The sequence below is a fragment of the Arachis ipaensis genome, chromosome B2 (genome assembly GCF_059453495.1).
Source record: "Arachis ipaensis isolate K30076 ecotype BB chromosome B2, ASM5945349v1, whole genome shotgun sequence".
Classification (NCBI taxonomy): domain Eukaryota; kingdom Viridiplantae; phylum Streptophyta; class Magnoliopsida; order Fabales; family Fabaceae; genus Arachis; species Arachis ipaensis.
In genome coordinates, this window is record NC_142437.1 from 67,577,027 (window position 1) to 67,601,656 (window position 24,630).

At 36.0% G+C, this 24,630-nt stretch overlaps 1 protein-coding gene and 1 non-coding gene across 3 annotated transcripts; one reads left to right on the top strand and one right to left on the bottom strand.

Moving 5' to 3' along the window:
• The first annotated feature begins 829 nt into the window (after positions 1–829).
• Positions 830–8,160, top strand: LOC107625330 (Tetratricopeptide repeat (TPR)-like superfamily protein). Of its 2 annotated transcripts, none has more exons than XM_016327951.3 (8): positions 830–1,349; positions 2,312–2,405; positions 2,491–2,541; positions 2,636–2,809; positions 5,265–5,444; positions 5,662–5,781; positions 6,913–7,046; positions 7,686–8,160. In XM_016327951.3, the coding sequence occupies exons 1-8, from the start codon at positions 1,204–1,206 to the stop codon at positions 7,759–7,761; spliced, it is 975 nt and encodes a 324-aa protein (XP_016183437.1). In that variant the 5' UTR covers positions 830–1,203; the 3' UTR covers positions 7,762–8,160. The 2 variants fall into 2 exon arrangements, with proteins under 2 accessions (XP_016183437.1, XP_088362452.1); XM_088506326.1 differs by having other exon boundaries at positions 830–1,276; positions 2,326–2,405.
• Positions 8,161–19,657: 11,497 nt separating this feature from the next.
• On the bottom strand, positions 19,658–19,766 carry LOC148574245 (small nucleolar RNA R71). Its single transcript, XR_015905907.1, has one exon. It is a non-coding gene; the product is annotated as a small nucleolar RNA R71 (small nucleolar RNA).
• Between the last annotated feature and the right edge of the window lie 4,864 nt (positions 19,767–24,630).

The window sequence follows — 24,630 nt, forward strand, 5'->3', positions numbered from 1 at the left end:
AGGGACCTACCCCTCCCCAGAGGTACGTCACCTATTCTAACCTTAAATCGCTGCTTTTTGTACGTATACTGACTTGAGTATCAGAGTCCTTGCAGGTGGCCCCACCACATCGTCACTCCATCGATCCAAGCAAGCGACCTCTTCCGGGATCCAACCATCATCCCATTTCGCGCCCAGGCCCTAACCCCTTCAAGGCTTTGCTGCAGTACCAGTTCAACCCGACCCACTTGACGTTCGAGCAGACGAACAAGTAACATATCTTAAAAAAATCATATAGTATAAAAATGTGACTTTGATAATGTATTGACTATAGACTAATTATAAGAAAATTAGAGGGACCTATGCTTTGAACACCGCCAAAAATATCAATGTCCTTTTGAAAACATAGAAATATCAAAGTCTCAGTCCTTCGGAAAACAAAGAAATTCGAAAAAGAAATAAAATTACATAGAAGGTGAGGGAGCAATAAAGACGACCAGTTATGGGATCTACTGCTTCTGTCGCCAGCGATGATGAGCGTGACTGAGTTCGAGACAGTGGCGACTGACGACCCAGAGAGTGACGACGAACTTGAGTGCAAGACCGAAGACAATAAGAGAGATTGGAGACGAGAGCAGGAGAGAGTTTGAGTGACAGCTAACCAAATCCCAGTGAGAGAGATAAGAGCTCGAGCATAATGAGAGTGAGAGGAGCAAAAAAAAAGAGATTGGATTTTCGAATAAAAAAAAAATTTAAGCATGATCTGGTTTAATTTATATAAACCGATCCGAGTCGTTGATTTTGGTAAAAAACCGACCGTATTAAACTAGATTTAATCATTATGCTATGTGAGTGGCTCCCAAACTTTAAACCCTAAATCGAATCAGCATCATCTAAGAGTCTAAGACAGATCTTGTCATCGTGTACCTAAAAAGAAACAAAAAAATAAAAAAATCAAAGAATTCTTGCTACGATATATACACCAAAAAAGAACCAAGAGGAGGTGTCTGGAACTGGAAGGAACAAACATCTTAGTAAAACCCCATAGCGATGTTTGCAGTCTGGATTGCAATTTTGATTTTGAGTTAAAAGTAGGTGGGAAAAATAAGAGAAAAAAAATTGAAAAGGGAAAGGAAAAAAAAGGAAGGAAAATCGCAAAGCATTGGGGGCAGCAGACAGTGCGTGAGTGAGTGAAAAAGGTTGAAAGGGTTCATCCATCCACTAATGGCGGAAAGAGAAGGCGGATCGAGTTCGGAGATGTCTCTGAAGGATCAGGGCAACGAGTTCTTCAAGTCAGGCAAGTACCTCAAAGCTGCCGCACTCTACACTCAAGCCATTAAGCAAGACCCTTCAAACCCTACTCTTTATAGGTCCTCCCCTCCCTTCTCTTATTACTACAGTCTCTACTTTTTGTTACTTAATTTCTCAAAATGATGCCTTTTTTATTTGTTTAATTTTTATTTCAATCGTTGGGATTTCAAATTCTGCCTTTGCATTGTGATGAAATATTCTGGTTTCCTCTGTGCCCTTGTTCTGAGAAATGAAAACTGAATAGGAAGTGAGTTTCTTTTTTGCCCCCCCCCCCCTCTCTCTCTCTCTCCGTCTTCTCTTTCTGTATTTAATTTAGTGTTTTTTTGTTTCTGCGTGAGCCCTTCAGGTCACGGGTTCAATCCCGTGGAAGCAGCCAATGTAATTTTGGGCTGTATCCCGTATGTTACACCCTTTGGGTGTGGCTCTTTCCTGACCCTGTGTTAATGCAGATGCTTGTGCACAGGGCTGCCCCTTATGTTAGTTGTGTTTCTTCGATTGTTGTAAGTTATGAACTTTTGGTTGAAGTGATTCTGTTAGTTTGTGACCTGAGTTTCTGAATTCCACTTTTGGCAGCTGTTAGGCGAGACCTTTGTGTTGGTTAAGTCATTGCCCTGTGCATCTCAGTTGTGTGACTAGTGATGTTGGCCCATTTTTGATTGTTAGTATGTCAGAAATCCAGATAGTACATACAGAGACTCTTTTGGTTGTAAAGGTGGCAAGACTTTTTCTGTACATCCTGAAATGGGGACATAAAATATGGGTCTAGTCTCCAATATCCTTTTTCATGCTTGACCTTCATTAGATGTTTGGATGTGCTTTTAGCGGCGCAAACAGCGAATTTTAGCTTCAGCTCATACCTATTGCTAGATTGCACATAGCTCGGGATAATTACTAATATATGCCATTCTATAAATGTATATGACTATATGTAGAAGATACTGTTCTCTTCTTTCTTATTATTTTACGTCAAACTTAATGCATAAATATTGTGTCCGATGTGTTGTCTTACATTGTCTGCCAGTAATCGTGCTGCAGCATTGCTGCAATTGGATAAGCTCAACAAAGCTCTTGATGATGCTGAGATGACAATAAAATTAAAACCAGAATGGGAAAAGGTAAACTTTTAGCTAATCTTCTTAATGTTAAGAGTGTCTGACCCTTGTAAAATTGTAACAAGTTTGCGAGCTATGCTACATGCAGGGATATTTCAGGAAGGGGAGTATATTAGAAGCCATGAAGCGATATGATGATGTAAGCTTATGATTGCCTTTTCCCTTACCATTTCATAAACCAAAGCATTTTTTTTGGTTGTTACCAATACTTCTGCTTCTTTACATATTTGTAGGCATTGGCTGCCTTTGAGATAGCTTTGCAGTATAACCCGCAAAGTCAAGAAGTAACAAAAAAGATAAAGAGGATAAACCAACTAGTAAGGGAAGGTAAGCGAGCTCAAGAAGTGGAGAACATGAGATCTAATGTCGACATGGCCAAACATTTACAAGCATTGAAACCTGAATTGGTTAGTATCCATGTAATCTTGTACTATTAGTATGAGTTTTCAATTGTCCTGTGGTTTGTTAGTGTGTCTATTACATTAATCAATTTATATGATTTAGAAAAGGTATGAGGGAAGGACAACGAAAAAGGAACATCTGTTTTGTTTCTAAGGTTGGGGTTTAGGGGGCAGGTGGGAAGAGGAGAGAAGATAATGAGACAAATGTCAAATGCACTGAAGAGGAAAAAACTGATCTTTTGGACCAGCTTCTATTGTTAATTCAAGCTTAAGAATATGAGTGTAGCTAAGTTTAACCCAGTCTGATAGCCAAACCAAGTAATCCAAGATTGCTAAAATCTGTAAACAGCCTGAAGATTGAAACACCATAATAACACTGAAAAGTATTAACAAAATTCCTTGAAACCACAAAAAACCAAGCTTGCCTCACTAGGCATAGATGCCACCCCATCTTTCTATGTTGCATTATTTTTTAAATGCATCTTATTTAATGCGTCTACTAATCATAGTTTTTTATGGCTGATGGCTACTCATGGTGGAAGCGTAAAATACCGGCATGAGGTTATAGCTGATACTATTTTGGCAAATGTCGGATACATTAAAAAGATATATAAACTGTATGCAAATAAATACTAAAATAATCTAGAAAATATAAATAAAACTACTAGAAGATAAAAATAATATCTAAACCACTAACTACTAATACTTTATTATCATAATGTAAAACTATTTATCGATATTATAATAATCAATATTAAAGATTAAAACTAATAACAAATTGACAAAATATTAATATAGCTAAGCTGCAGCAGAAGTAATTTGAGTGTTTAGAACAGAAAAAATGATAGAGGGCTTAGAATAGAGAAAAGGGTTTAGAATGGATAAACAAAATCTTGAGGGTCAAAATATAAAGAGAAAAAGGAAGCAGCATAGAGAAGCAGATTCAGGAACAACGTTCAACATTGTTGTCTTCCTCTGCAGGCCATGGCTCCATCATTGTCAATGTTCTGTGACTCTGTCACGTTCTATTGCTTCGTCATCGTGGACTTCCTCTGCAGAACGGTGACAATGCTGTTGGTGGTGATGCTGTCAGCATCCCAACAGAGAGTAGAGAGGAGTTTGTCTTACAAATGTTAGGCTTAGGGTTATTAAAATGACCAAAAGACCCTCTAATTTAAAAGAAATTCCAAAAAGACATGCCATCTCCGCCGTATCTGTATTGGACCACAACGGCGCCACCGCCAATCTGGCCGTCATTTGTCCAATGCCATTTCCACAACACCACACACTTAAGATGGCGTTAGCCTAAACACCGCCATGCCATAATGCCATGGTGCTGCCGTGGCCACAATTTAAAAACACTGCTACTTATCCAACATAACATTCTTACCCTGCAAGAATTTCACCTTTTGGCTTTTTAGTGTCAGAAATTGAATCCCACGCAACATCGTAGATCTGCTTTAAAATTTTTCCTCGACATTGAACGGTATTTTCTATAACAAACCAACCCAAAGTACTCCTCCATTTCAAAGGCCTACCTTGAATTCTCTATGTTATGTCCTCATCATTTTGTAGATAGACTCAAGATAGTTAAGCTGTTTGATTTGTGTTTGATACAGTCTTCAAATTTTCATCTCTAAGATAGAATTAGTGCACCATTTGCTAAACTTGTATATTGTATACTCCATTTTACTTCTCTTTTAACAAAAAGTAGGTGCTTCAAATATTTTTCTACGGCACTAATTTCCAATTTAATTTCTCTCTTGCTTTTCTAAGAATGACCATATCATGATATCATATACAACAGGCATGCACCTTGGCGCTCATTCCTGGATATTCAATATGCACATCTAAGTTCAACCTAAAAGATAGAGACTAGATGTTGACCGTTGGTGCAACCCAATCCCTATGTTTCTCTTAGACAATCCAATACGTCAGTGTTCCACTGCTTATCCATCCTCCTCACTAAATTCCAGAAACTATAGGGTATAACTTTAGGTTCCTTTCCCTAGCGTTTAGCCATTGAGAGTCTCTGTCATTCATTGAGACTTAGCTAAAGTAACTCTTCCACCTGTCCTTATTATCTTCTTCCATGGCTAAAACTTCACTTTCTTCATCCTTTTTATGCTCTAGTTTTATGTGTAGACATAGCTATTAATTCCACTTGAAAGTTTTAGAGCTTCTGTGGAAAGCTAAGAATCAGAATTCATTCAAGAATTGAATTCTTTTCCATGTTTTGGAACAAACAAAAGTTAATAATTTCAATTCCAATGAGAATTCTAATTCTCACATTTATTCTATTGATCGGTAGTTTTTCTTCTCTCTTCTGAGATGTTCTGTATTGTTTGCTTTAATATCGATTCCATGATATTGATATTTATAACGTGGCTAAATTTATTTCCCATACACATCTGCATAATTTTAAATTCCCCAAATGAGAATTGAGATATTTCCCATGCAGTCTGGAAAATATGGATCTGAAGAGTGCTGGAAGGACATGTTTGCATTCCTTGTTGAGACCATGGAAACTGCTGTAAAATCATGGCATGAGACCTCTAAACTGGATGCTAGAGTTTACTTTCTTCTTGATAAGGAAAAGACACAGACAGATAAATATGCCCCAATTGTGAATATTGACAAGGTATATATCTTTATGAATCTTATTGAGTTTCTATTATGGATTGACTTGGTTTTGTGGTGGTTCGCTTTCATTTATTGGTTGTATTCTTTGATAGACTATAGGCTTAATGTGATGCATACACTTTTTATTGGCAAGTGATCATTAAAAGGAACTTAATAAATTTCTCAGTATGATATTCAGGATTTTAATCTCACTCTTGTCTTACGTGACTTGCCAGGCATTTGAATCACCACATACTCATGGCAATTGCTTTTTGTATCTTAGACAGTATGCTGAGGAGTCTTTCTCCAAAGCAGCCTGCTTAGTGACTCCTAAAAGCATCATTGCTTATCCACAGGTAAATTTTGATTTAGTAAGGCGCTAAATGTGGTGGGGGTGAATTATCTTTGGCAGAAAAAGTAACACGCTAATAAATTATTGTTAATTGGAAAATTTTATTGGAATCAAATATCCTACTTTTTAGGGAGATCACATTTGAGATAGAAATGATATCTCAGGGAAATAATTTATTTGGGCATGTGGCCAACTTTAAACTGCTCGTGTTGGTTGAGACAAAAAGTATTTTGGTTGTGGACTAATTTTATGCTTGCCTTTCCTTCCTCATGTTTCTTCTCATTTGATTCTTCCAATCTAAGTGCTTAAATTGCTGAGTGTGCAATTAATGCAACTACAGAGTGGACATCCTTTCGTTCTTAGTGGGGCCAGTTACATAGACTAAACTATGCCATCATGTTCTGTTAAAAATTAAGTTTTCGGAAAGAATATTTACATCCAAATGTTCTTTTAAAATGCTTTTGCTAGTTTTCCTTAGTATACAGGTGCCTCTTTATTGGATGTGTTTGCGCTGGACCTTAGTCATGTTCATATTCCTAGCATGCTATGAATAATTTTTCAATTCAATGAATGAAAACACAACACCAGATAGTCGTAACATTTTGGCAAGTGGAATTGGTGATTGATTGCAAAGAGATAGCGAGCAGACTTCATTCTTCAATTTAGTCATACAACGAGAGGAGCCAACCAAATAGGCCCTCTTAGCTTGTTTTCATGTTTGTTTTATTTAGTTGGAAGTGCGTCCAAGAGATATAAAAAATCTGGTCATTAGAGAATGTAATCAACTTGTTTCAACTTAATGAATGTTTCCCTTAAATGTCATTAAAATAAACGGAAAAAGAAAAACAGAAAAGAAAACGCTTGTGGTCTTTCAAGTTCAAGGTCCGGATAAAATCCCGGACTATGCGGACCTTTTACTAGTGGCCTGGGGTGCATTCATGTCACTGCCATCTTATTATATTATTTTGAGCATTTAGGGAATTCATGTGGCCAATATTCCTCTTCAACAAATCATCCCAAACTGAGTTCAATTTGTTTGATTAATTTTTGTGATTATGATTGCTTTCTTTTCAATTAGAATACTGGGGTCTGAATATGGATCCGCTAATGACATTATGTGTCACTATGTGAGCAGGTCTGGAAAGGCCAAGGATCAAGGAAGTGGAAACATGCGCAAAATGATGGCTTCTTTGTTCAATTTGAGACACCTTCTCTACGAAAGCTCTGGTTTATTCCAAGTTCCAATGAAAAGGGACAGACTTTGTGCAGGTTTCTCTTCCTCCACTCTCTTACATGCAAATGATGGAATGTATTTTAACCTTCATTCACTATATGCATTCAATTTTCTGGAGCATTTGCTAATTAGCTATTAAAATATTTATGTACCAAAGAAAACAAAATTTGAAATTTTTTACCCCTTCTGCACATTTCCCCCCTTCTAGTCCATTCACTTTCTTACATCTCCAAAGGAAGTATAAATTTTGTTAACCTTTCAATGTGCATGAAGTAGAGAAGTATCAATTAACTTTTCAAATCTTGTAGAAGGAAGATCATCCAATGTACCTATTTTTTGAATGGTAACTGTATTGGTCAAAAATGTTGAATAATTGTGGAAGCTTCTCATTGAGAATCTTCCAAGTGATTCCTGATAAATAACATAAATTGGTTTTGCTTTCATCATAGCGTTATGCTTTAAGATTTATTACCTAAATTTTGTTTATTGCCTTTTCGAAGAATCCAAACACATACTTGATCAGGGAACTTGCTAGGCTGGTTCTATTCATCTAATTTCTTCTTAGAATTATTAGTATGGGAACTTTGCAGTGCGCCCTGAAAGTTTGCTTTTGGTTATATAATATAACCTTTTAAATTGAAAAATCTAATTTGTGTTGGCTATTTATTTCTCAGGGATCCGGATGGTTTGGACATAGGTGCTCATGAAATTCTTCCGCGGTTATTCAAGGAAAATCTTCCCAGCTCTTAAAACTAGTGTTTTGGCTTATATTTCCTTGGATATAAAGGATAGGCTCATAGGAAAGTTTTCGTATCCAACAAAATATGGAGGACTAGGTTTATTGGCCATGTTTTGTTTTCTTGTAATGTGACAAATGCATCCCGTTCGATTTTGATTTATTTTTAATTTATTTTATCCAAACCTTCAAAAGGGTTGCGTACTTGCGTTAGTTCTGTGCAAGTTATTTAATTGCATGATTGATATTCATCTATATTGGTGTTCTCTGGACTTTGGCCTTTTAGTTTGTTTCATTCTAGATAGGACACGTCTGTGGCTGAGTCTAGAAAACTGCTTATTATGAAAGTTTGATGTGTATCTTTGTCGTTGAGATATGAATATGGTAGTTGGCTGTTAGCCTGTTACAGCAAAGTTGATTTAATTGCTTTCTTTTGACTATTTATATTGAACAACATCGTTCTTATTTGGTGATCAGGGACTAATGAGTCTAACCAATTTCACATGCACCTTTTGTCATTACCTAGCCTATCTTACAAGAACAACCTGATATTTAATTACCCACTCTGCAATCATGGTTAGGGGCTGCATTGTCTTTTTCTTTGTCAGGAATTGCAACGTCTTTTGTGCGAATGGATATGGATTGGATTAGAGGTTCACTTCAAATATTAATTCGTTCAAATTGAATTAGATAGTGAATGCAGTTTTGTTTTTTGTTTTTTTTTGTTTTTTTGTTTTTTTTTTGTTTTTTTTTTTTTGAGTAGAGTCAGTTTACTATTTAGTCAATGAAAAATTTCGCATCAGACAAATTAGTTACTAAGCAATCAAAAGTACCAAATTAGTCCCTGGAGTTGGCATTTGTCGGATACCGTTAGTCCTTAGTGAGCGCTGTTAAATGACATTTTGATGAGCTCACTAAGAGAAAGTATAGGGAGCCAATGACCTAAGCGTACAAGATGTACAATGAAGGTTTAGAAAGTATTAGAGATATGATTATTAATGTTACATTGTCCTGTCAGGTTACGCTTTTGGGAAGAGTGGTTTCAGGACATGGTATTAGAGTTCTAGATCCGGAAGGTTAAGAGTTCAAACCTTGGTAAACCCAAAATTAGCTTTTTATAACATGAGATGTTTATTATCCTTGGTATCCGGATGGTTATTTTGCATAGTACAGGTGATGTTCAATTTATTCATAAACCAAAGATTTAGCCCATTGTAAGCCATTGGCTCCCTAGCACTACTCGCTCACTAAACAAAACGTAAGCGCTTATGGAAGGAGAGAAACATTGTTGATTTCATATGTAATGATAATGAAATCTCTAAACCTAACCCTAATTGCATGGCAGACAGATGAATGATTGGAAAGCATGAGATTGGAAAGCATGAGCAGCAACGAAGGCTAATTTTAGTCGGCGAAGAGGAGGGGCGACAGATTGCTCAGCTTGGTGCGGTGCATGTGTCAGTGGGAAGGAAAGGGGATAAAGCACCGTTTTTGCCTCCAAGTGTTACTGCAATGTATATGTGACACTACAAGTTTTTTACATGATTAGCTATCTAATTGGATGAACCTGAATTTACTTTAACACAATTATCATCTATTCTGATCACTATCCTGATGCTTGTAATCTTCATCTTCAACACCCTTTTTTTTTTTGAACAAGAGAGCTCAACACAATACAGTGGAGCCGTAGACAACCAAACTGTAGTCATAAAAATAAAGGAGATAAAGTAAAAGTAATTAAACTATCCCTGTTGTTATCTCCGGCATTGCCATCAACAACAACAAGGTTTCAAACTAACTACTCCACTCTCCATAGCTAGTCATGGATTTTTCAAACACCTCTTCTGAATTACTTTCTTTGGAATTAAAAATCCGCCTGTTCCTCTCAAGCCATACATTCCAAATAACCGCAAAGAAGCACAACATCCACCTATTCCGCTCCTCCTTTCTGTTTGCGACTCCTGTCCAGCTCTCAAAATGTTCTTTTAATGAGCCCGGAATAGACCACTCTCTCCCGAAATCAGAAAGCCATCGACACCATACCTGCCAAGTAAACTCACAACCTAGGAACAAGTGGTGAATATGTTCAACATCTTTTTTACATAACACATATATGTTGTCTCCATGACTAAGTATTCCAAACCTATGTAGTCTTTCTTTAGTATTTACTCTTCCTATCAGAACAAACCAAATAAATAACTCCACTCGTGGTGGCGCCAAACCATTCCATATGGTTCTGGGAAAGCTGAAGCTGGTGATATCCTCCGAGAGAGTATCTGATTGCACCATCTGCACAAAAGAGTTAGTTGAAAAAATTCCTTCCTTGCCAAACTTCCATACAACTCTGTCTTGCTTATCACTTGCTAGTTTAATTGGCCTTAAAGACTCATGCAAGCTATCCAATAATTCCAACTCCCATTGATATAGGCCTCGCCTCCACTGGAAGTTCCAAACCCATTCTAACCCATCCCAAAACCCACAATCCCCTATGACAGATCCTTGCTGGTTTGAAACAGAGAAGAGTCTCGAAAACCTCAACTTGAGTGAACCGCCTTGAAGCCAGACATCTTCCCAGAACAGAGTCCTCCTTCCATCACCCACCTCCATGGACAACCCAATAATAATCTTATCCCTTACATTACTATCCTTGAGCTGCAACTGACATATGTCCTTCCATGGACCCCCTCTAGTAGGCAGTGGCTGGGTTGATAACATCATATTTGGATTTAAGTCGTAGCAGGAGCATACAACCTTCTTCCATAAAGGGCACTCCTCCTTTGAAAAGCGCCACCACCACTTAAAGAGTAGAGCAGAGTTTCTAATCACTGCATCACCTACCCCCAAACCACCCTCCTTTTTAGGGGCCTGAATCACTTCCCACTTAACTAGTGCTATACCACTCCTACCTTCCTCCTTGCTCCATAAGAATCTTCTCTGTAATGATATCAACTTTTCTGCCACGGCCTTCGGCATCTTGTATAGGCTCAGGTAGTACATTGGCAAGCTATTCAACACAGACTTTATAAGGACTAGCTTACCCGCTTTATTCAGCACCTTAGCCTTCCACAAACTGAGCTTTTCCTCAACCTTGTCGATTATCGGTTTCCAAGTCTTGACCAGCCTCGGGTTTGCACCTAGAGGAATACCAAGATATCTGACTGGAAGGTTCGCCTCTTTACATCCCAATAAGCTGCACATGTTGTCAGTCCAATGCTGTTCACAATTGATTGGGATTAAACTGGATTTATCAAAGTTAATTGTTAACCCCGACATTATCTCAAAGCATCTTAACAATCTGACATAGTTTCTGATGGTCTCCTCCTCCGGTGGGCAGAATAATATAGTGTCATCTGCAAACTGGAGATGTGACAACTCTATGTTTTCCTTACCAACCAGCAGCGGCGAGATTCGTCTGTTCCTCACTGCCTCTCCTACCATCCTGTGTAGGACATTCACTACCAGAACAAATAAGAACGGAGACAGTGGGTCACCTTGTCTCAAGCCTCTCTCCATCTTGAACGATTTTGATGGGGAACCATTTATCAGAATTGCCATGGACGCTGTGCCGATACACTCCCTAACCCATTCTCTCCATCTCCAACCAAATCCCATCTTTTGCAGCACTATATCCACAAAGTTCCATTTTACCCGATCATATGCCTTTTGGAAGTCTAATTTAATAATTTCCGCCTTCTTCTTCCTCATCTTCAACCATTGCACTGTTTCGCACGCAATCAGTGCTCCGTCGTGAATTTTCCAACCTTTCAACACCCTTTGGTGGAGGTTTGTACAATTGATCATTGGCACTCTCGTATCCCTCATCATTGACACTCCTCAAGATCACCAACTTCCTCTACATCAATCCCTGCTCCATCATTCTCCTCCATAGTATGCTCAAAGAAAATGTAAAATTCAACAGATCTCTTATTTTGAAGCTTGTTATTGAGCAGGTCGTTGATCTCAGCATCTCCTCCTTCAATACGGTGCAACCCAGCTTCAAAGCTGGCAATGTAATCTTTGTATCCCAATTCTTTATACAAGATCTCCAAGTCCCGTTTATCGACCAAATCCTAGTCCATTCGAGAAACCTCTCTGCTTTTCCATTCTTATAAATCTGCCCACATGGTGGAAAAACAAGGACTGCAAATACATCCATCTAAAAAAGGCAAAAAATTACAATTAAATAAACAATGTTTTTTATGTTCATTATTGAAACAAATATAACCTTTCTGTGTAATATTCTATATTTTTGAAAATCTAAATATGAATAAATTATAGTTTATTTCATTAACTTTTAACTTTATATTTCTAAAAATTATTTTATTAAAAATAATTAAATTAGTTAAAAGATAAGTTGATTTTATATCAATTAGGATTTTAAGATAATTTTATTATAATTAAATATTTCACATAATTTCATTAATTGAAAAATAATTAAGAATTATATCATTTAATTTAAGTAATTTCTATTATGAATAAGTTATGATTTATTTTATTAATTCGAACACTTTATTTTTAAAAACTAATCTATTAAGGGTAATTAAATTAGTTTTATGAATATTTGGAGTTAAGTTAATTAATAATCTTGTATAATTTTATTATAATTGGTTATTTAATATAATTGAAATTTTAATTTCGGTGATGGAAAAATAATAAAAGGTTATATGATTTAATTTACGTAATTGATAATTTGGGTTCAAATTGTACCTTATAAAATGTGATCAATATGTTTATTTTATAATTTAAATTAAAAATAATTATTTAACCTCATTGATATATTGAGAAATAAAATTATATATGTTTCGAAAGTAATTTCTACAGTATTATATTTAAATACTAAGTTATTCTTGTATCTTGAATATTTTGTAAAATTTCTAAGTTACTTGTATATATTTTATTTTAACCTTAATCCTAAATTTCTTATTTTATATGTACCATTATTATTTAACACATTACCCGCTGACCAATCACTTACACATACGTACCCCACACTTGTTTATCATTTACTAGGCCATGCTCACTCTATTATCACCACTCCTTCAAGAGCAAACACCCACCACACAAACGCAATACACACATGAAGAAAAGGAAGAAAACAGAGGAGGGAGTTGAAGAGAGCAAGCGAGAGAGATCGAATGAGAGAGGAAGAGATGCGCCAAAGAGGGGAAGGAGGAGGCCGCTAATGTAACTTTAAAGAGTTTTATGGAATTAATGAAGGTAAATATTGCTGGACTAAATTAACTATTTGCGTTTTATTATTTACTTTCATGACATTCTCAACCTCTATTGAGAACTTGTGGTTAGTTCTCAGCACAAAATTTTAACCCCTTTCAGTGTCATAGGCTTGAGGACTCAGTATGAAACTACAGATGAATAATGAAACTTGTATATGAAATCAAGTTGTTTTCATAGAGTCTCCTCACACTTGTTGCATAAGATTCCATTTTATATAGAGGGGTAGGTGTTGTATATGAGTTTCATTTGATTTCACTTGTATAACATTTATTATTATTAGTATTTATGTAATTATTATTACTTGGAGATCTTTGATATATGATTTTAATAAATAAAGACAAAATTTTCTGGAATTTCTTTAAATTAGAATGTGATATCGACATAAAGGCTCAGTATTAAGTAATTATTATTAGAAAAGATTACGTAATGTTCTTTCTAGTAGAAATACCATGACTTAAGCAAGGTATTTTGCTGGAAGGGACATTACATTATGGTATCAGAGCAGTCCTTCCTGTAGAGCCTTGGAAGTGGAATAACTATGCTTTATTGTATACTCTGAGTGTTTGTCATGCCTTGTGACTTGTCCTAGTGACAATAGTTTAAGTTTTATATGCATGACTGTCTGTTAATTAACGTTGTTAGTCTACCATTGGATACCTCATGGTATTAAGTATAGCCAACTTAACACTAATAGTTTATGTATTTAAGAACATTAATGGATTATCATAGACAAAATAAAAGTAATAGGTAATGCGAATTACGGGATTTGAAAACGTTAGAAGTTACGTTTTAGGGTTAATTCCATTTAGACATATAATATTTATTCTTGCCAATGTGACTTGGGGTCATCTCTTCCTTGATTGCTTGACTTGAGAGGGAAAACTATATGAGAAGCATTAATTAGATTAGATTTGATTCTGTTTTATTTGATTGAGTTTGAATTCTGAATTTTAAGTTTAGGGTTAGCATTTCAAGGAGTGAGAGATACACACGTGAGCTCTCTTCTGGCAGCCGTTTCAATTGATAGTTTTTGTTTTCCAAGCACTATGAGTCACTAATCTCCTCAGTTAAGGTTAGTAGCTCTGTTGATTCTAATGGATTAATGTTATAGCTTTTTTACTTTTGATTAATGCATTGATATTTTCTTAAGAAATAAGTTTTCATTCTTCATCACAAGAATTTGAATGTATTGAAAAATAATTCAAATCTGAATTGAATTACATTATCACCTTCGAAAAGTTGGTTATTGGAATTAAGCTTGAAAACCTCTTCTCCTAATTCTTTGAGTTTTAAAACTGGTTTGATAAGTGACATAAAATCAACTAGGTTTATTTCTTAGGAATTGTGTGATTTTGAATCATTAAATGTGTCTCATCTCTTATCATAATCAATTGATCATGGAATGGACAATTTGTTAAGAGAAATTGAACTACCAAGGGATTCTGGTTTGATTAACTATGATTTACCATGGATACATCTTTGCATAATCAAAGTACATAGTGAAAAGCATTTGCCCTGAAGTTTAAACATCTCGAAAACCTTAGCACCTTTATTCATATTATTTTCTGAACCATTTTCAAATAGCTTTCATTTAATTCTCTGTTTTTGATACTGAATACCTTAAAACCTAATTCTCAATTGTCTAACTAGATTAATAAGTTAATCACTGTTTTCTTAGTCTATTAATCCTCGTGAAAATGATAACCTACTCACCGTAGTATTACTTGATACGATTTGGTACACTTGCTAAGTTTGAAAAAAGTCCATCAAGTTTTTGGCGCCATTGCCGAGGATTAATTGAGATTCATAATAAACCAATTAATTGATTACCTGTAAGGATAATAAGTTGCAATCAATTGGAAGTGAGAGTTGGGTATGTCTAGTATGTGTGGATTAAATTTCAGGGCTGTCCTAATTTTAATGAGTGATTCATGGAACTTGGAAAAGGGTCTGTCCACAGAATCTTGCAAAAGATTACCCAAATTCCAAGCTAGATAACTTCCTCATTAAAAATGGTATTGAGCTGGAACTAATTGAAAAAGAAACCTAGATAAGTCTATTTGAACCATATTAAATTTGAGAGTTATTGGATTTAATTTGAATTTTATATGAAATTTTGAAAATTGTACACTACTGATGTTTTTCTGATTTTTAAAGCTACAATGCAATCACGGTTTTTCCTTTATTACTGAAGTTAGAAAATTTTGAAAATTATGATTTTAGCTTGTTATAAATCTTAGTCCAAGACGGACGCGTGAACATAAAGTTTGTGTGATTCTAAGTTTGTTTGTTTATTTAAAAACAGAGTGGAAGTTAGACTATCAATGCTATTTTGGTGACAAACTTGGTTCGTGAGTTAAAAGATGAATTTTAATGTTACATGCTTGATTTCTGTTTGATGTTTGACGAAGGATGGAACACCAAATTTGTTTAGCTTAGAAGTAATGAACCTAAGCTTGGAACATATTGGTTTTCATATGATTTAAGTGACTTTTAAGTTGTAAAGGAATTGAAACAGATTTCAATGTTAATGCTAGATATTTTGAGAATTATATGTTAGTTATCTACTGCGAGGAAGCAGTCAGAAATAATTCTTTTGAGAAAAGATAAAGTATCGATTAAAAATATGCCATAGAAGAACATATATGCTTGTCACAGAAGAGCAGAGCAATGTTTGTTTGATATCTGCCATAGAAAAGCAGAACTGCCACATTAGAGCAGTCTCTTTTCCAGGCCTCAAATATCTACCACAGTAGAGTAGAGCTACCACAGTAGAGCAGTTTAAAATTATATTACACACCTGTTGGAAAATCATATCCGAGACTTGTGACCGGTTAATGTCGGGAGCGGGCAAACAACCGACACATGAGCTCATGACATGCACTAAGGCTAGACATTCATCATATGTATTTGTATGACTTGCTTTAGTGTGCCTGATAAACCACTATTTTATGGTTTATTTTGAATTGAATTAAGTGGATTTTGTCAACTATTCTCACACTTATTCATGTAAATTGCATGTTTTTAAGATTCCTTCCTAATTTTGTGCTATGATTGAAAACATGTTTTCTAGGCCTTAAAATTACTAATTTTTAATTCTATCTTATTACCATTTGATGCCGTGATGTGTTCGTTGAGTGATCTAAGGGTTATAGGGCAGGAATGGCTTAGAGGATGGAAAGGAAGCATGCAAAAGTGGAAGGAACATAAGAATTTGAAGATTTGAGAAGTTGGTCTCGACGCGTACACATGGATGATGCATACGCGTGACCAATTGATGAACGGATATTTTATACGCTTTTTGGCATAATTTTCATATAGTTTTTAGCATGTTTTGTTTAAGTTTTATTATATTTTCATAGGTTTTAGTGTAAAATTCACATTTTTGGATTCTATTATGAGTTGTTGTGTTTTATGGTGCTTTTAGGTATTTTCTGGCTGAAATATGAGAGTTTGACAAAACCTGATTTAGAGGCAAGGAAAGCATAGCAGATGTTGTCAGGATCTGACCTTCATGCATTCAAACAAGCATCTCTGGAGTTACAGATATCCAAATGGAGCGTTCTCAACAGGTATGGAAAGCTAACATCCAGGGCTTTCCAGTAATATATGATAGTTTATACTTGTCTTTGGAGATGAAGGCCCAAAACTGGCGTTCAACGCCAGCCACATACCCCCTTCCTGGCGTTGGACGCCCAAAAGGGAGCAGCTGGCGTCCAATGCCCACAAAGGTATCCCAAGCAGGCGTTCAACGCCCAAGAAGCCTCCTAGCACGTGGGAGACACTAAAGCTTAGCCCAAACACTCACCAAGTGGGACCTAGAAGTGGATTTTTGCACTATCAACTTAGTTTATCTTATTTCTGTAATCCTTAGTCATTAGATTAGTATATATAGACAAGAGTTCACCATTGTTAGGGGACTTTTCTTGACTCTTCCCCACTTTTATGTTTCATTTTGTATTTCTTCTATCAGCATGAGTCACTAAACCTCCTAGGTTAAGGTTAGGAGCTCTCCTGAGTTTTATGGATTAATAAAAGCACTACTGTTCTATTTTAATTCATGTTTGATTCTCTCGTAATATGTATCTTCGTTGTTCAACCTTATGAATGAGTTGAACCGTCAAAAGTTATCTCTATTCTACATGGGTTCAGCGAGCGTCTTTCATCGGATATCAATGAACCACTAGCTTGAGCATACGTCTTTTAGACGGCTAATCGACGACTTCATTGGGGACTTCTCGAGACATCAGTTCAGCTGAGGTATGGGGAGATTAGGGTCTTTGTGGTAAAGGCTAGAATCAAGGCATAGCATTCTCTGATTCGGAAGATTCGACCTTGTCTGTGGCATTTTGTGTAGGATCCCCAAGGGGATGAACTGTAGGAGCTTCACCCTAATTCAGACTGGATGCGCACTAATCCTGGTGTTCAGCCTAGAGGAAGATTGGCGGCCGGTCAAACGGGCGTTCATCACATACAACCTGCTATAGAAGAAATCATTCACAGTTGGAGTAGACAGTAAGAAAGGATTGATCCAGAAGAACAAAGCATCTTTGAAGCCTTAACCATCTTCTTACCATTAGATTCACAACCACTGAGTAACGTTATCTTTATTTTACTTTTATGTGTTTAAACAACTACACAACTTTTTTATCCGTCTGACTAAGATTTACAAGATAACCACTGTTTGATCAAAGCTGACAATCCTCGTGGGATCGACCCTGACTCACCTCAGGTATTACTTGGACGACCCAGTGTACTTGCTGGTTCAGTTGTACGGAATGTGGAAATCCGTGCACCAAGTTTTTGGCGCCGTTGTTGGAGATTGTTTGAGTTTAAACAAACTAACGGATGATTTTGTTGCTTAGATTAGGTGCTTTTTAATTTTGTTTGAGTCTCTTGTTTTTCTTTTTCGAAAAAATAAAAATTTTTTCAAAAATCTTTGTTTTCTTTATAATCTTTATCTTTTGTTTGAGTCTTTTGTTCTTGTTCTTGTTAGAGTTCGAACTTTCTTGAGTCTTTTTCCAAAAATTTTCAAAAATAGTGTCTTTTGCTTGGGTTTAGTGTTAAATCTTAAGTTTGGTGTCCATTGCATGTTCTTTAATTGCTTTGAATTTTTCGAGTTTTGTTCTTGGTGTTCTTCTTGGTCTTCAAGTTGTTCTTGTTTTTCTTCTTGTTTTGATCTTTAAAATTTTTAAGTTTGGCGTCTTTAGGTATTTTTCTTTATAATTTTTGAAACTTAGTGTCTTTAGATCTAAAAATTTTATGTTTGGTATCATTTAGTTGTTTTTCTTTTTCTTCATTAATTAAAAACAAAAATAAAAAAATATATTTTCTATCTTTTTACATTAATTTTCGAAAATTGCAACAAAAATTTCAAACTTTAATTTCAAAATCATTATCTTATATTATCTTAGTTTTAAATTTCAAATTCAAATCTTTTCAAAATCAAATCTTTAAAAAAAAAAAAACATATCTTTTTCAAATTACTATCTTATCTTTTTATCTTTCTTTAAAATTCAAAAATCTTATCTTACCTTATTTCAAATTCAAATGTTAAAATTCAACTTCAAAATTTAAAATTTAAAATTTAAAATTTAAAATTTAAAAATTCAAAGTCAAATCTTTTTCAAAAATCAAATTTCAAACCTTATCTTTTTCAAATCTTTTCAAATTCTTATCTTATCTTTCCTAAATTCAATTTTTAAAATAAAATCTTTTTCAAATCTTTTCAATTTCTATCTTATCTTTTCTAATTTTAAATTCAAATTTTTTCTAATCTTCTATCTTATCTTCTTTTCAAATCTTTCAAATCTTTTCCTAACTAATTTTTCTATCTTCTAATTTTTGAAAATATCTTCTCTATTTCTCTCTATTCTTTTTCAAAATTTAGTATTTAATTTTCAAATCTTTTTAGTTAATTAGCTTTAATTTTTGAATTTAATTAATAAATAAAATAAAAAAATATTTTCTCTTTTTACTTTTAATTTTCGAATTCTTCTGCCCTTTGATTCGAAATCTTCTTCTCTTTTCTCTATCTTCATTCTTCTTTCTTCTTCACATCTCACAGGGAGTCCTCTATTCTTAAACATAGAGCTCCTATGCTTCTTCTTTCTTGTTTTCTTTTTCTTGTTTTTGAGCAGGAACAGAGATAAAGAACCTCTCTTAAATCTTGAACCTGAACCTGAGAAGACTCTAAGGAGGCATTTACAACAAGCTAAAGCACAACACTCCAGAAGAAACCTCACAGAGCTTTTCGAACAAGAAGCTGAAAACATGGTAGCCGAGCCTAATAATGAATGAGATGCAAGAAAGGTTCTTGGTGAATACACCATACCAACTTCTGATTTCTATGGAAGAAGTATCTCCATACTTGCCATTAGAGCAAACAACTTCGAGCTTAAGCTTCAATTAGTCTCTCTAATGCAACAGAATTGCAAGTTTCATAGACTTCCACTGGAAGATCCAAATCAATTCTTATCTGAATTCTTGCAAATTTGTGACACTGTTAAGACCAATGGAGTGGATCTTGAGGTCTACAGACTTATGCTCTTTCCCTTTGTGGTTAGAGACAGAGCTAGGATATGGTTGGACTCTCAACCTAAAGAAAGCCTTGACTCTAGGGAAAAACTGGTTAATGCTTTCTTGGACAAGTTCTTTCCACCTTAGAAGATGAGTAAAATCAGAGTGGAAGTTCAATCCTTCAAACAAAAAGAAGGTGAATCCCTCTATGAAGCTTGGGAAAGATACAAGCAACTGATCAGGAGATGTCCTTCTGACATGCTCTTAGAATGGTCTATCCTAGGCATCTTCTATGATGGCCTCTCTGAGATGTCTAAAATATCATTGGACAGCTCTACAGGTGGATCACTCTACTTGAAGAAAATGCCTGCAGAAGCAAGAGAACCCATTGAGATAGTTGCAAACAACCAATTCATGTACACTTCTGAAAGAAACCCAGTAAATAATGGGGTAGCTCAGAAGAAAGGAGTTCTGGAAGTAGACATTTTGAATGCCATATTGGCTCAAAACAAGATCTTGATCCAGTAGGTCAACATGATCTCTCAGCATTTGACTAGAATGCAAGCTGCAACTGGCAATACTCAAGAAACTTCCTTTGAAAGAGAAGCTTATGATCCTGAACAACCCATGATGGCGGAGGTGAATTACATGAGAGAACCTTATAGAAACACCTACAACCCCTCATGGAGGAATCATCCTAACCTTTCATGGAAGGATCAATAGAAGCTTTAGCAAGGCTTCAATAATAATCATGGTGGAAGAACCCAGAATGGGTTCAACAACAGGCCACCATTCCCATCTTCTCAGGAACACGTGGAGACTCCTAAGCAAAGTCTTTCTGACTTAGTCACTAGAGTCTCCAACCTCTCTAAGATCACTCATATTTTCATAACTGAAACAAGGTCCTCCATCAGAAATTTAGAGGTACAAATTGGTCAACTGAGCAAGAGAATCCCTGAGACTCCTCCTAACACTGTTCCTAGTAACACTAAAGTAAACCCAAGAGAAGAGTGCAAGGCCATCACTATTGAAGCTGAGATTGAATCTGAAGGGAGTAATCTGGCGTTGAATGCCAATGATGAGATCCCTAATGGGCGTTAAATGCCCAATGATATGCCATTCTTGGCGTTGAACGCCAGTAAGGAAGTCCTTATTAGGCATTCAACACCCAATGTTACACCTTTAATGGCGTTGCACGACAGGAAGGAGGTCCCTCCTGGGAGTTCAACGCCCAAATTGGCAGAGAAGCTGGCGTTAAACGCTAGTGAAGATGTCCCCATTGAGTGTTCAACGCCCAAAAGGCCACAAGAGGTGGATTTGAACACCAGTAATGGTGTTCCTACTGAATATTCAACACCCACTGATGAAGTCCCTATCCAAGAATTAAAAGAAGCCAAGGCTCATGTAGAGACCATAGAGGTCCCCTTGCAAGAACTCTTGTAATTCATGAGTTCTAATGAATACTCATCCTCTGATGAGGATGAGGAAACTAGGGAAGAGCAAGTTGTTCAGTAGCTAGGAGTTCTCATGAAGCTAAATGCCAAGTTATTTGGAGTAATGACATTGGAGGAAGAACCTCCAGTGCTTACCAAAGAACTCAATGCTTTGGTTCAGCAGAAGCTGCCTCAAAAGCTTCCGAATCCCGGATGCTTCTTAATTCCTTGCACCATAGGCACCATGACCTTTGAGAAGGCTCTGTGTGACTTAGGGTCAAGTATAAATCTTATGCCACTCACTGTGATGGAGAAGTTGGGCATCTTTGAGGTACAAGCTGCAAATATCTCACTGGAGATGGCAGACAAATCAATGACAAAAGTATATGGCTTAGTAGAGGATGTCTTAGTGAAGGTTGAAAACCTTTACATCCTTGCAAACTTCATAATCTTAGATACTGGGAAAGATGAGGATGAGTCCATCATCCTTGGAAGACCTTTCCAAGCCACTGTGACGAGCGGATTTCGGCCAGTAAAAAATTTTATAAAAATAATCACGTTGTAAGTATAGTTTCTAAACCAGCAAAAAATCCTTTCTTACAAAAACTTATTTGTCACTAAAGCAAACCCAATAAAATTGATAACCGAAGTATTTAAACCTCGGGTCGTCTCTCAAGGAATTGCAGGAAAGTATGATTTATTATTGGTTATGGAAAAAGGTATATTGTTGGGTTTTTGAAATATGGAACAAGGAAATAAATTAACACTAAAGTAAATTAATTATCATGAAAACCATTGCAAGGTATAAGAACTGGAAATCCCATCCTAGTTATTCTTATCAAGTGTGATGAGAATTGTTTATTGCTCCCACTTAGTTAACCCTTACTAAATAAAGAAAAGTCAAGTGGACTAATCAATTTGATTCCTCAAGTCCTGGTCAACTCCTATGGAAAGACTAGCTTTAGAGAAATCCAAATCAATCAGCAAATTCTAATTTTCAATCAACAGCTGAGTTTGATAACTTATGTGTCACCAATTACTCAACCCAAGCAAAGGGAGAGAAATCTAAATTAAATTAAAGGCATTAATAACATAAGTTAAAGAAAGCAATCATAAATCTGAAATACCTCAAATTGTATTAAATAGAAAATGAAATTAACATGGAGTTCATAAACCAATATTGAGAAAATAAACAAACCAAAGTAATAGAATAATTAAAATTAGAAGAGAACATAAATTAAAGGAACATTGAACCTGGAATTGAGAAGAAACAATCCTAAAACTAAGAGAAATCCTAAATCCTAAAACCTAGAGAGAGGAGAGAGCCTCTCTCTCTAGAAAACTACATCTAAAACCTCAAATTGTGTATATTGAATGAATGATTGAATGAATGAGAAGATAGGAAGAAACACGAGCAATACGTACGTGTCATACCATATACAGTCATACCATATACAGTCACGCGTCCGTGTCATCCATGCGCGCGCATCGCTACCATTTCCTTCAAAACTTCATTTTCGCGTGTTCCTTCCACTTTTGCATGTTTCCTTTTTGTCCTCTAAGCCATTCCTGCCCTATAAAGCCTGAAAACACTTAACACACAGATCACGGCATCGAATGGTAATAAAGGATAATTAAAATTAACATTTTTAAGGCCTAGGAAACATGTTTTCACATATATCACAGAATAAGAAAGGAATTGTAAAACCATGCAAATTATATGAATAAGTGGGTGAAGAATTGATAAAAACCACTCAATTAAACACAAGATAAATCATAAAATAGTGGTTTATCACACTGCCAATGCTATCATTGAAGTAGCAAAGGGAGAACTGATTTTACAACTAGGGGAGGAGCACATCTTGTTCAAGATGCCTCACCCCAACTCTCCTTCTGAGAAAAAAGAGATAAATGTGCAACACTTAGTGTTCCAACCATCTCTCTCAGTGCAAAGCTTTATGAAGCCCCCAGACACTAATTCTATGTTTGGTGTTGGGCAGCCATCAATAAGCACTGAGACCAATGGTACTAAGAAGAAAGTATTTAAAGGCTGCAGGGACAAAAAGATCCCCACTAAAGGCCTCTCATCTGGCACGAGAGTTGTCTTCTCCAAGAAACCAGTCATACCATATACAGTGAGTCGCATCCTGTCTCTAGAGCATGTAGAACTCATCCATGAGAAGATAGGAAGAAAGTTCACTGTAAGGGGTGAAATTCTGATCCCATATCATTCTCTATAAGGAGCTAACCGTCAATCTAGTGATGTTAAAGAAGCACTTGTTGGGAGGCAACCCAACCATAGTTATTATTTATGTTTTTCTTGATTATTTTCTTTAGGATCATGATCATGTGCATTAGTCAGAACACAGACAGAAACGTTCAGAAGCAGAAACAGAATACCCTGGAGTACATGTCTTGCTGGCATTGAACGCCAGACAAGAAGGCAAGAGTGGGCGTTCAACTCCCAACAGAGACAGAAGACCTAGCATTGAATGACAGAAAGGAGGTCCCTCCTGGGCGTTCAACGCCTTGAGTCGAGCAGCAAGCTGGCATTAAACGCCAGCTATGGAGCATGAGATGGGCGTTCAAAACCCATAAGGGGGCAAGGAATTTGAATTCCCTTGCCTCTCAGGACCAGTGGGTCCCACAACATCTTCACCTACCCCGCCTTCTTCTCTCTTTTTTTTACACTTTCCATCACACTCTTCCCTATAAACCCTCAACAAATCACATCCATACCTCTTCCCCAAAACCATCATAACTTCCACCAACCCTCACCCACTAATATTTCCCCCCCACTAATTGGAAGCCCTATAAATACCCCCATCATTCCACTTATCCCACACACTACTCATACACCTTTAGCCCTCACTTGGCCGAATTGCTCTTCTCCCTCCATCTCCATCTATTTTCTTCTTCTTCTACTCTATTCTTCTGTTTTGTTTATTTTTTCTCCAGGACGAGCAAAGTTTTAAGTTGGTGTTGGAAAAGCCTTGCTTTGGAGAATTAAGTTCCAACATGGGACAACTAAAGGTGGAGCACCAAGAGCACTCTATCATTCTCCATGAGATTAGAGAAGATCAAAGAGCTATGAGGGAGGAGCAACAAAGGCAAGGAAGAGACATAAAGGAGCTCAAGAGCACCATTGGTTCTTCAAGAGGAGGAAGACGCCACCCTCACTAAGGTGGACCCGTTCCTTAATCTCCTTGTCTATTTATTTTTTCTATTTTCGTTCTCTATGCTTTATGTTGTATTCATGTTTGTGTCTTTATTACATGATCGTTAGTGTTTAAGTTTCTATGCCTTAAAGCTATGAATGTCCTATGAATCCATCACCTGTCTTAAATGAAAAATGTTTTAACCGCAAAAGAACAAGAAGTACATGATTTCGAATTCATCCTTGAAATTAGTTTAATTATTTTGATGTGGTGACAATACTTTTTGTTTTCTGAATGAATGCTTGAACAGTGCATATGTCTTTTGAATTTGTTGTTTATGAATGTTAAAATAGTTGGCTCTTGAAAGAATAATGAAAAAGGAGAAATGTTACTGATAATCTGAAAAATCATAAAATTGATTCTTGAAGTAAGAAAAAGTAGTAAAAAACAAGGCTTACGAAAAAAAATGGCGAAAATAAAAGAAAAAAGAAAGAAAGAAAGAAAAAGAAAAAGCAAGCAGAAAAAGCCAAGAGCTCTT